General features: G+C 43.4%; 1 protein-coding gene across 4 annotated transcripts in view; it reads left to right on the top strand.

Annotated features, from left to right (window-relative positions):
- The window catches only part of ANO7 (anoctamin 7), a 32,513-nt gene that overhangs the window by 17,969 nt on the left and 2,050 nt on the right, over positions 1-12,494 (top strand). For 2 of the 4 annotated variants that reach the window (XM_053389924.1, XM_053389922.1), the window contains exons 10-23: positions 735-825; positions 1,200-1,296; positions 2,015-2,158; positions 2,239-2,376; positions 3,462-3,560; positions 3,650-3,752; positions 4,578-4,689; positions 6,109-6,163; positions 6,896-6,993; positions 7,571-7,710; positions 8,114-8,319; positions 8,556-8,698; positions 10,020-10,110; positions 11,801-11,920. In XM_053389924.1, coding sequence (XP_053245899.1) covers positions 735-825; positions 1,200-1,296; positions 2,015-2,158; positions 2,239-2,376; positions 3,462-3,560; positions 3,650-3,752; positions 4,578-4,689; positions 6,109-6,163; positions 6,896-6,993; positions 7,571-7,710; positions 8,114-8,319; positions 8,556-8,698; positions 10,020-10,110; positions 11,801-11,920 — 1,637 coding nt within the window. Of the gene's footprint in view, positions 1-734; positions 826-1,199; positions 1,297-2,014; positions 2,159-2,238; positions 2,377-3,461; positions 3,561-3,649; positions 3,753-4,577; positions 4,690-6,108; positions 6,164-6,895; positions 6,994-7,570; positions 7,711-8,113; positions 8,320-8,555; positions 8,699-10,005; positions 10,111-11,800; positions 11,921-12,494 lie in introns of those variants that run through there. The other 2 variants (XR_008330679.1, XR_008330680.1) reach the window with 2 other exon arrangements.

Genomic DNA, 12,494 nt, shown 5'->3' with positions numbered 1-12,494 from the left:
TTCTAGTGCCAAACTGAGCCCAGCGTGGTTATTCTGAAATGGATTTCCCCTCCTATTTGCTCCATAGGCCATAGCTCTCAACGTTTCCCTTTTTTAAAGGGAAATTCCCTTATTCCGAATAGGATTCCTTGCAAGAAAAGGGAAAAGTTGACAACTATGTCCATGGACATGGGCATGTCAGTCAGTATAAACTGTTAGCCTGTTCTCCAACCTGGCAAAAATGTGCATTTTAGTAAGCCAGGTAACTGGTAATGGAGAACTGGGGGCATTTCAGCATTACAGACTTTAACTGGTTTTGTAGTCATTCCCTGAAACTAAAGGAATTATGGTTCACTGGAGGAAGAGATCTGGAATCTCTGACAACAATATAGTTGTCAACTATTCTATGGGAAAAGGCATGACTGGGTAGTATAAAACCAATATAAGTCTGTAGTGTAGAATACTGTTTTAAAAACGTGATTCATTTTGCTGTATGCAACTAAGAAAGTTTGCCCATGGAGGAAATAGATCAGTGCTTTTCTTGCAGTCAGAATGCACCCATTCACATCCCTAGTCCTAGCACTTTGCTATGCCTGGAAATATAAGCCTTTTTTGTAAGATGGGTCCTTTCCACAAAATGAATTAAATTGGTTCTGGCTTTCTGGAAAGCAAGTTGGTGATGGGCAACATTTAGACATAGGTAGTGAGGGCTCCCCTTCTGCAGTTCTAATATGCTTTTACCTCTCTTCATTTAGGTTTCTACACTGGGTGGCTTTTGCCAGCAGCTGTAGTGGGGACACTAGTCTTCATAATAGGCATATTTATGATGCTTGATGACATCCCTACGTAAGTTCTAATTTCTTCTTTCTCACTTTTCTGCTTGTAAAACCATTGACAAGCCATTTGGCTTTGTAACCCCCGGCTTTTTCACAGATCTGGAGCAGAATGTGGCAGAGATTTCTGCTCATTAGAAATAAGTTCCTTGGGGATATCAATAGAATGTGAATGGTGGCTTTGCCTATGCAGCTAGTGTTAAGTAGTACCTAATGTGGCCATACCTATCCTTGCAAGAATGGGAAAGGCAGCCTTAGGAACAGCAAGAGCCAAAGGCCAGAAAAACAAAGTGTTTTTTGAAGAGAAGCTATGAGTCAGTAATTTTAATGTGGTGGGTTAATTGCTTTTTTCCTACCCTTTTATTTTTGCTCCCATCTGCACAACAGGAAGGAGATCTGTACCAGTGAGGGGAAATACAACATGTGCCCACTCTGCAAAGTCTGCCCCTATTGGAACCTCTCCACCATTTGCCCAATGTTTCAGGTACAGTTTGTGGCTCTGGGACAGCGCTGATTCAAGCATAACGGTGAAGCATTTGTCAACACTTCATTAAAGTCATGTGTTAGATTAGGAGTACGTTGTGTGTTCTCACATAAAGGGTTACACAGAAAAGTACATTGGATTTACTGTGATATGCTGATCTTCTACACTTCCATGTGGTTCAGATAGCCTCCTCCACACTTACTTTGCCTTGAGCCTATGTACTTGCCCACAGACTCAAGGCAAGACATCAGCTATGTGCTATCAGTTTCCTCGTAAAAAATAATTTGATCCAGCCTCTGTTCATGTAGCATTTGTTCACCAGCATTAAACTGATACTCAATCTTTCACATTGCGTAACACAACTTTTTGAACTCAGGGCTTGCTTTTAGTGCATAATGCAACTAGCTCCGCCTTTATCTTTTGGGGCCAAACTACATGCAACATCAGCAGGCCCATGTCTTAAAATGCATGTAAAGTGGGTGACTGAGATTTAAAGGGACTTGTGGGCAGGGAAGGTTTAGCAGGAAGCGTGTTTGTCCCCCTTTGCTTCTTTAAACCACACCCCTGCTCCTCAATTTGTGATTTGGGTAGAACTGCATTTTAAAAACTGGGCTATCTGTAGTTTGCCCTTGATACAAATTCAACTCTGTCCCAGTCTAAGAGTGCCTTGGCACATGCTTAAGTGCAGCTCCTTTCCTTTTTTCCCTATTCTTTTCAGGCTGGTCGCCTCTTTGATCATGGTGGGACTGTCTTCTTCAGCATCTTCATGTCTTTATGGGCAGTCACATTTCTTGAATACTGGAAGCGGCTGAATGCTACCTTGACATACCGCTGGGACTGTTCAGACTTCGAAGATATCGAGGTACTAGCCTTGGGGGGGGCTCTAATACCACAAAAGCCCAACGGTGACACAGAGCCCACTTCAGGTTTCCTTTGTTGTAGGAACGTCCACGGCCCCAATTCACTGCTATGGCACCCATGACAACCACAAATCCAATCACTGGAGCGGAGGAGCCCTATTTCCCCACACGGAGCCGTTTCAAAAGAATCATGGCTGGATCAATGGTCATCATCATGATGGTGAGGGAGCTGCTGTTTGAGGGTGGAGGCGTCAAATAGGATGGAATCCTCTTGAGTAGGGATAGGGGAGCAATTTGATACAGTTCACATTTAGTGGTGAATCTATCTAATCTGCACTTTCAAAAACAGCATGAGAACTGAAACACAGGCATCATTTGAAATTCATACTTATCTGAATTTTGCAATGCAGCTCTCCAACCAATGTTTACAAAAATGCATACATTAGGTAAAAGATGTGTTCAGTTGAATATATTAGTGAACATAACATAAAAATGCATTATATTAAGTCTGCTTAAGTCCAAGTCTGCTGTGGCTGTGGGAGAAGCCAGAGCCTCATGGGTGTTAATGCAGTGAACCCCACTATCATAGGCTCAGGTTGTATATATGTGTAAATAAACCATATATCATAAAGACATTACAGTCTCTACTGTGCCTCATTTCTAAAAGGAAACACATACCCTGGGTAAGTGCACCTGGTACCCCTTGAATCTCACACCACTCAGGGAGATTGAGATGGCATGTAACAATATGTTATTTCTGCCCTCACTTCCTCTCTCTTGGTTACCATTACTACGTCTTGCTTTTTGTTTGGATCAAAAGCCAAGGAAAAAGCCACTCAGAAGGGAGGAAATCACGGTTTCTATGTCTGTTGTGGCTTCTATGGTCATTATTGATGACTGACTCCTCACTGACACTCTTCTGCCTCACTAAGGGCAGTTCCACACAACACATTTAAAGCATATCCAATGCACATTTAAAGCAGACGATTCCCACCAAAGAATCCTGGGAATTCACTGAGTGACTTTAGGCGAGTTGCTATGTCTTGCAACCTAACCTACTTCACAAGGTGGTTGTGATAAAAAGTTGATTCTATGAAGGAAATACATGATGTAAATGTAAACAGATAAAAAGAAATAAAAATCAGATAAAACAACATGCCACCTTGAGCTCGTTGGAGGCAGGAAGGATGGATATAAATGTAAGTAAATAAGTAAAAAAAAGTCCTCCCCAAGTCAGATCCATTTACAATAATAAAACAGCAAACTCATATTATTAGTACTCATTCAGCCTGGTTCTGTCTTCAGATTGCTGTGGTGGTGATGTTCCTGATTTCGATAATCCTTTACCGGGCCATCATTGCCGTAGTTGTAGCCAAGTCTGGGAAATACCTTCTTGTAGCTTCGGTAAGACACTTCCATGACTCTCTACCACTCTAGCTTAGGTGTGCTATTTGCATTTGGACTTCACATTCTCTCCTGTTTCCCCCTCTTAGGCTTCTCGTATTGCTAGCCTCACTGGCTCAGTGGTGAACCTCCTCTTCATCCTCATCCTATCAAAAATTTACACTTCACTGGCACTTTTTCTTACCAAGTGGGGTAAGTAGGCTGTATCTGGAAACACCGAAGCAGGTTCTCAACCTGAAGGTGCAGCTTCTTGAACCAAAACATTAAACCGGGGCTTGAAGTTGTGGGAGAGGGACAGGGGCAGGTAAATAGAAGATCTTTATTGAAATCCACAAGCCTTACTTCCTAACTCACCCTAATATTAACTAAATTGTGCCTTGCCATAATCTTTTAAAAGCACCAGCTAAAGTGGGTGGCACTAAACGTTTTTATGGTGGTGCATAGAATCTGGAATCCCCAAAAGAGTATTTTTTTACTATCTTCTTAGTGCTTGGTTTAGATCTTTGCTGTGAATTTTGGATGACATTTTGGAATATTGTCTTGCTCTGACCTTTATAGTTGTTTAAAAGTCTGCCTCTTATTTTTCCTGCACATTTTTCCTGTTTAAATTTTGGGATCTTGATTGCATGAGCATCTCCCTCATTAGTAGGCAACCCTCTACAGACATCTGCACTCAGTTCACAGGCATCCAGAGAAGGGTTTGAGTGGGTCTGGGGGCACAGCCTCACTCTCCTTCCATACAGTACCACTACATGTAAAATAAAGGCGTGAATATGGCTTAAATCAGAAATTACAAGAGTTGTTTTTCGTCCATCTCAGCCACAGTATTTAATTAAACTAGAAGGTACTTGCAACCCACAATGTGCATTAGAATTCTGTGACACTGAGATGGTTGGGGGTGGAGTTTGAGTCACCTTTGTTCACTTAAAGAACTAAGGATGCTCCTGTTGTGATTTACCACTGAGAGGGCTTGGAAGTTCCCATCATTCTCGTGGTACTCTGTTTTTTCTGCCATAGAGATGCATCGTACACAGACCATGTTTGAAGATGCGTTCACCTTCAAGGTGTTTGTCTTTGAGTTCATCAATTTCTACTCCTCTCCCATCTACATTGCGTTCTTTAAGGGCAGGTAAGCTGTTTTGGAGACGGGCAGCTTCTCTAAAGTGGATGCCATTTTCCTTTGTGGCCTGGGCATACTTGAAAGACTCATCTGCACCATTGAAATATGCCCCTACTACACGCTCAAATTTGTATAATACTGTATCCTCCTTCCCCATAATTCTGTTTCCATAACATGATATCCCATCTGCATTCAATTTAGAGAACAGGACTGCTTTCATTAGTGTGGGAAGGATACAGACATACTATTGCCTACATACTATTGTAGGTGATTTAACCATGGCCAAACTATGAGGAAAGCCCTATCTCTTGGCTGTGCTGTGAGAACAGGATGCTGGACTAAATGGGCTATTGGCCTCACCCATCAGGCTCTTCTTAAGTTCTGCCCCCCCCCCCAACAATAAAAAGCTCTGCAATGTTTTTCAGCACTGGGTCTCCAGGTGTGTTTAGAAAAATCATTAAACTGCCTAACCAAATCTATACATATATATTTTTCTATGGTGTAGATGTTGGGCTGAAACTCCCATCATCCCCAGTCAGCTTAGTCAATGGCCAGGCATGTTGGGAGCTGTAGTCCAGACATATCTGGGGACCCAAGGTTGAAGAGCAGTGGTCTAGGCCACACAGAAAGAGAGTGGAACTCAAGAAGGTGAGGACTTCTAGCCGTTCTTTTGAAGGTGTGGTCTTGCTCCACCACTCTTACCCTCATCCAAGTTAAATTCAGTAGCAAACTGATGCTTCTTCTGATCCAGCCAAGTCTCAGTTGCAGCAAAACTCAAAATTCAGCAGGAATTCTAGCTGCAAGTAGTTGCTATTGATAGCCATTGAGGAAAAAGTGAGGCCCTGTTGCCATCTACTGCCCAGAAGTAGTTATAATTTATAATGTGAATCCTCAGCGGTGAGTATTAAAAAGTCAGACTGGTTGTAGGTGAACACAAGACTGAATGTGCCAGCTATGTTAGTTTGTGATGTTTGCAATGACCTTGGGATCCTGAATCCAGGCATAGCTGGAAGGTTATGGTCGAAAGACTGATTTCTTCAGGTCAAACTAAATATTATGCATAAATAGTAAAACTCCACAGACCTTAAAAGAAGAAAAAGAAGCTATTAGGAGGTAGTGGTTTGAAGTAGAGAAGTATGAACGGTTTTGGCTTAAGAATGGACCTCCAGAATGAATTAAGTTTACAACCAGAGGTACCACTGTACTCTTTTCTGTGAGTCTGAGGGTTGTGCTGGCTGAGCCATTTGAGGCAGCAAATTGTATGAAGGTGCCTTGTGATTGGTTACGGTAGATGGAATTCTGGTCACTGCCAGCTTTTTTCCTGTGGCTTCTCTTTATGCACAGAGTAGGATATTTATGCCATGAGTAAAGAAAGACCTTGCAGCTGACTGTCTTGGCCTTTTATTTTTATTCTTTCTTCACCTTCAGGTTTGTAGGCTATCCAGGACGCTATTCCACGTTGCTGGGTATCCGCAATGAAGATGTAAGTATCTAAAGAGAGAGCAGTGCAAGACGTGGACTCTAGAAATAACAGCTGATTAGGAGTTGTTCTAGAGTGGCTGGCACCATTAGCAGCTTGTATGGGTCGTTTAAGACTGGAGTTAAAGTCTGTATAATAAATGCAGCAATAAAATAAAGAAGGCACCCTCTTTGCCAAGGAAACAGGGTCAGCCATTCCAAAGGCAGAGGCCAGATAAAGAGGGCATCAGGCTCAATGCTGGGAGTGGATGTTTCTCTAAAAACCAAAATAATCCCTCTTCTAGCTCCATCTATCCAATGTCAAGTGCTTTTAGCCAGATTATTATTATTATTTATTGAATTTATATCCCACCCTTTATCCTTAAAGAGCACAGGGCAGCAAACAGATATACCATTTAAAAACAAAACAAAGCAGAAACAGATTTAGACGTTCTGAAAGCAATTACATTTAAGGACATACAATTAAAAAGACTCATTCATTCTTTCCTTCCCCGACGTTTTAATGTGGTGGAAATCTTTTAAGTAGGCATGATGTGCTCTGAGACCCCAGTGTTTGGTGTAGAGATTCCCAGGGGAGTAGAGAATTGAGGTTTCCTTTTCACCAGCAGCAAATGAAGTAGCTAACCTGCCTCTAGACTGTTTCTCTACAGATGAGGGATCACATGACTAAATGCTTCTCCATATAATTGTTTCTCTGCTGCATCATCCTTCTAAAGCCTCTCTCTGTTTTCTCCAGTGTGGTCCAGGTGGCTGCCTCATTGAACTTGCCCAAGAGCTGCTTGTCATCATGGTGGGAAAGCAAATAATTAATAATGTGCAGGAGCTCCTCATCCCGTGAGTCTTTGTGATCTTGTGCTTTGCTGCAATGGACTATCCAGACATGGCCAGACCTGTAGAGAATCAACAAGATAAACAGACATATCATTCCCCAAAATATATAGATTTTCACTAATGTATTAATTTTTGTGCACATTTCCCCCTAACATAATATACATTTTTGTAAAGGTTTGGTTGGAGAACTGCATCATAAAATCTGGATAAGTGCAAATTTTGAAGGAAGGCTATATTTCCGTTCTCATATTGTTTCAGGAAGTGCTAATTTGATATGCTGCTTTAAATGCAAACTGAATAATTTTTTCTCCTCCACCCCTACCTCAAGATGTTGTGGCACTACACCTCTGTCAGCCCTAGCCAACATGGTCCAGTGGTCAGGGAGGACAGTAGTTGTAGTCTAACAGCTTCTGAAAGATGCAACATTAGTTACTCCTACCCTATAGATTCAATTCTGGGGCTAGATCAAAACTCTGTCTAGGCCTAGATGCAGACATGTAGCCACTAATTGATCGTCTCTTGTTGAACAATAAGAGGGCAAAACCTGAACATGTTAACTGTGTCTTCTTGCTCTCCACAGGAAGTTGAAATCATGGTGGCAGAAGCGGAAGTCTCACTCCAAAAGGAATGAGGGCCAGGAAAGCTCCACGAAGCAGCTCTGGGAGAGTGATTACGAACTGCTGCCCTATGAAGGGCTCTTTAACGAATACCTGGAAATGGGTATGAATCATTTGGGAAGGAAGGAGATGAGCAACTGAGGACAGTTCCCTGACAGTTGAGGGCTTAGTCTGTGTAAGTGCGTGAGGCACACTGAGTCCTGTATCTCGCTTTGACTATACCATGTTCTCAGGTCAACCGTTCTGGTTCAAGAGCACTTGTGCTTGTTCCACTCACCCACCAGTTGGTAGCCCTAGAGGAGTGACAATTAGAATACATGGGGTCAAAAGCTTTACTCAGGTCAAAAGAGTGTGTGCGTAACCTCCTAAGAAAAGGAACAACTTAGCAAATGCTATCCAAAGTTCCTGTGGACAGAATTCTTGTATGGGCTCATCTACATTATCTCCTGCGTGGGATTTCTTTGTGCTTGCCTTCCCTTATAATGTCTTCTTTCTTTCCTCTTCAGTCCTGCAGTTTGGCTTCATTACCATCTTTGTGGCCGCCTGCCCCTTGGCACCTCTCTTTGCCTTGCTCAACAACTGGGTGGAAATTCGCTTGGATGCTCACAAATTTGTTTGTGAATACAGGCGGCCGGTTGCTGAGCGGGCCCAAGGCATGGGCATCTGGTTCCCTATCCTGGAAGTCATCACACACCTGGCAGTCGTTAGCAATGTGAGTAGCACTGGGTCAAGGTTCTCTACATGCAGCAATACTGAGCTGGGTCAACCAATGGTCTGACTTAATAGAAGGCAGCTTCCTGGGTTGCTATGACTTTGCAGAAACTTGATACACATGTTGTGTAAAGAAGTTGGGGTAGGACGGGAAAGTGGGTGGATGTGTTCCATTTAACACTTGGAAACGAAATTGTTCTTTAGACAGAGACTATTATTGCGCCTATCTTATTCCAGGCCTTTCTGATTGCCTTCACCTCTGACTTCCTCCCTCGGCTATATTACCAGTACACTCATGCCAGCGATCTACAGGGCTACATTGACTTCACCCTGGCCTATGCCCCCAAATCTTTTGTCCTGGAGCACAATGTCACATGCAGGTAGGATCTCCTACTTTTCTGTTTTAGCTGTCTTCCTCATGGGGGACATTGGACAGGTCCATTGCTTCTAAAATTAAACAGAGGGCAGGTTCTTGAGAAATAGCTTGCCTATTTTGGGACAAAGTGTTTTCTCAGAAAATCAGATAGTGCAGGATTTTTTAAAAAATTGGAGGGGAGAATCATGGACTACTGCACATGGAATAACATACCACATACTGTCATAAACATCTGGTATGGCAACCATCCCTTGTGGGAAAACTGGTATAATATTCACCAAGAAACCAAATACAGTGAGATGTGTAGCATGTTTACTCAGAAGTACGTCTCTATGTTCTGTGGGAAACATAGGAAGTTACTTTATATCAGGGGTCACCAACCCTTTTGAACTAGTTGGCATATTTCAAATTTTGACAAAATGATGGGGCCATCAGTTTCAAAATGGCTGCCATGGGGGGTAGCATAACACAAAATGGCTACCATGGTGAGTGTGGTATAGGACGCAGAGGCAAGTATCCCAGTAAAGTGGTACCTCGGGTTAAGAACTTATGGAGGTCCGTTCTTAACCTGAAATTGTTCTTAACCTGGGACACCACTTTAGCTAATGGGGCCTCCCGCTGCCGCCGCCGTGCAATTTCTGTTCTCATCCTGAAGCAAAGTTCTTAACCTGAGGTACTATTTCTGGCTTAGTGGAGTCTGTAACCTGAAGCGTCTGTAACCCGAGGTACCACTGTACAAGGAAAAACATACAAGGTAGCCACACCACTCTACAGAAATTGCTTAGAGGGTACCCACACATTTTGTCTTATAACTTTCTTTCTCGGAGGACTAGGTGATATGTTGGTGACCCCTGCCTTATGCAGAGTCTGACAGTGTTGTTTACAGTGACTTGGCAGCAGTAGTCCAGGGTTTCAGGGGACATTCTCAGTCCTACTTAGAGATGCCAGAGACTGAACCTAGGATTTTCTGCATGCAGTGCATATGCTGTACTTCTGAGCTATGTTCCTTCCCACCAGGCTTGTTCACAGAAAAGCATGCATAGGAATTGCAGCCCTGAAAATAAGCATATTTTGGCTCCCGCCCCCCCTTGCTATAACCAAGTGGACAGGAGACTTAATCTTTAGAATGACAACCAGGATCCATATGCAGCAAATCTACTCAGGTCTCTCTTAGTTTAACTAAAGGGAATTTAGTGGTGGCTTACAGGAAGGCATGGAGAGAAGCAATAGACATTTAGTTTGTTTCCTGCAAATGTATGGTTGCAATGCTGACCACTTCAGGGCTACTCAGCATACCTCTTTAACTTACAGCTCTATCTCCACAGGTACAGAGCATATCGAGAACAAAGTGGCAGGTATTCACTAGCATATTGGAATCTACTGGCAATCCGCCTTGGCTTCATAATTGTATTTGAGGTATGTTTCCCTCCAAGTGTCCCCAGAATGCTGCCCATTCATATCTACCCACCTATTACAGCGCTTACCATATTTGGGCAGTCCTAGTTGGATTACATCACATGGTGGTGGAAGGACAAAAAAAAAAGTTGTGAAAAACGGGTTGGGGAGATGAAATGGTTACTGGAATGTGCCCCTGCCCCCAAACATAACTTTTTGCACCGGCTCACTTGTTGTTTGCAGCCCTAATGTCATTATTTGTTTATAAAGACCCAGTGTCCTACAGTAAGGTAAAGGTAAAGGTACCCCTGACCATTAGGTCCAGTTGTGGCTGACTCTGGGGTTGCGGCGCTCATCTCGCTTTATTGGCCGAGGGAGCTGGCGTACAGCTTCCAGGTCATGTGGCCAACATGACTAAGCCACTTCTGGCGAACCAGAGCAGCACACGGAAACACCGTTTACCTTCCTGTTGGAGCGGTACCTATTTATCTACTTGCACTTTGACGTGCTTTCAGACTGCTAGGTTGGCAGGAGCACGGACTGAGCAACAGGAGCTCACCCCGTCGCAGGGATTTGAACCGCTGACCTTCTGATTGGCAAGTCCTAGGCTCTGTGGTTTAACCCACAGAGCCACCCGCTTCCCTAGTGTCCTACAGTACAAGATGTCACATGTTGACTGGAGCCTCGGAGACAAGGTTCAAATCCCACTCAGCCATGAAACTCACTGGGTGATCTTGGGCCAGTCCCTGTCTCTTCACCTAACCTCTCTCATACGATTGTTGTGAATATAAAATGGGGAGGGAATAGAGTCATGTACTGCACCTCAAGTTCCTTGGAGGAAAGGTAGGATATAAATGTAATAAATAAATAACCCCCTTTCTGAATTCACTTCAGACATTGGCACGTAGGCAACTCTGTTGTTAGTGTGTAGGACCTTAAAAAAAAAAAAAAAGGAGCCAGCTGTGGTTGCAAAGAAGCTATTTAGCTGCCTTAAGTCCCAGTCCGGGGGAAAAAGGCAGATGATGATGTCAGGAACTGGTGCTGAGATGGTTTTGATGGAGCTGCCGTTTCTGCAGAATTTAGCAGCTACTGCAGATCTGGTCCAGGCAAGATGTTAAAACGCTCCATCTGGATGAGGTCATTGCTACATCCTGGTCAAGAGTCTACTGACAGTGCCACCAGTGTGTGCCTTGTTCTGTAAATAATCTACAAATGCACCTTCTTGGTGCTTGTGGAAGTCCTCTATCCCAGCTTATTCAAAGGGAAATGAAATTTGTATAGTAGAGCAATTTATATCCCATGGGTAGCTTGCTCCATGCTGATCTGTACGTAGTAAAACACAAACTACTTTTCTATTGAGTTTTGACTATTACACGTAATAAAGGGGTCACATTTTCAGACCACTGTAGTAAAGCTACATGTGCACTAGTCCTGCTTTCTGGGACACAGGAGATCCCTTATCGTCTTTGATAAAGCACCCCTTAATTGGTGAGATAGACTCCAGTCATATTTTCGCTGCAATTACATATAACTGGCAGGCTGGAGGGAGAAGAGAATACATACACTGGAGTCAGACATGCAGCAGGATTCCCCATCCATCTAGTTCTGAACAGCTGGGCCTGAATGCTGCTGCATGGTCCTGACTTGCTTGCTCCCACTCTGGCAAATTGGGCCACTGACTACCTGCAGCTTTCTTGCCTCCTCTTCCCAGCACGTGGTCTTCTTCATTGCACGTCTGATTGATATGATGGTGCCCGACATCCCAGAAGTGGTGGAGATCAAAGTGAAGCGAGAGCAGTATCTAGCTAAAGAGGCTCTGGCTGAGAACAAGGTAATCGTTTATTTTTAAATATTATTTTGAACCGGTACTTGGATTTTCTCTTCCAAAGACCATCTAAAGTGCTTAATGCCATAAACCTTAACCTAAACCAAGCCACACTGTTCCTGTGGTGAATCCCCTTCTTTGTCTCCTGGGAGAGGTTTCTTTTTACAGGACTAGGTAAAGCAGCAACGTTCACTTGCTGTCAGAAATATAGGATGTCAATTTCTCTCCCTTTCTCAGTAAGCAGCCTTGCAGCTTATGAGGGTAAATATAACCTTTGTTTCCTGTCTGGCACATGAGTATATGTCCATTGGTCTTTGTCAGGGAATCTTAAGTCCCTGTACCCACACTGTGAACCATCATGGGGGAACAAAAGTGTTCAAACATACAAGAGTAGCTCCTCTACCCTACCTACATTCCTCCCCAAATAACCTACTTTTACCTTGATACTGTATTATAGAGTTGTATCTGGTGAACTTGTCCTTCTGCTTGCACAACAGAATTGCCCTACTCCATTCCTTGCATGTTTGGGGGTTCCCCCAACCCTCCAACGCAGATTTTTTGTGGGGCAAGGAAGTTCTGT

The sequence above is a fragment of the Podarcis raffonei genome, chromosome 5, assembly GCF_027172205.1.
Source record: "Podarcis raffonei isolate rPodRaf1 chromosome 5, rPodRaf1.pri, whole genome shotgun sequence".
Lineage (NCBI taxonomy): Eukaryota > Metazoa > Chordata > Lepidosauria > Squamata > Lacertidae > Podarcis > Podarcis raffonei.
This window is presented reverse-complemented; position numbering and strand designations above follow the sequence as displayed.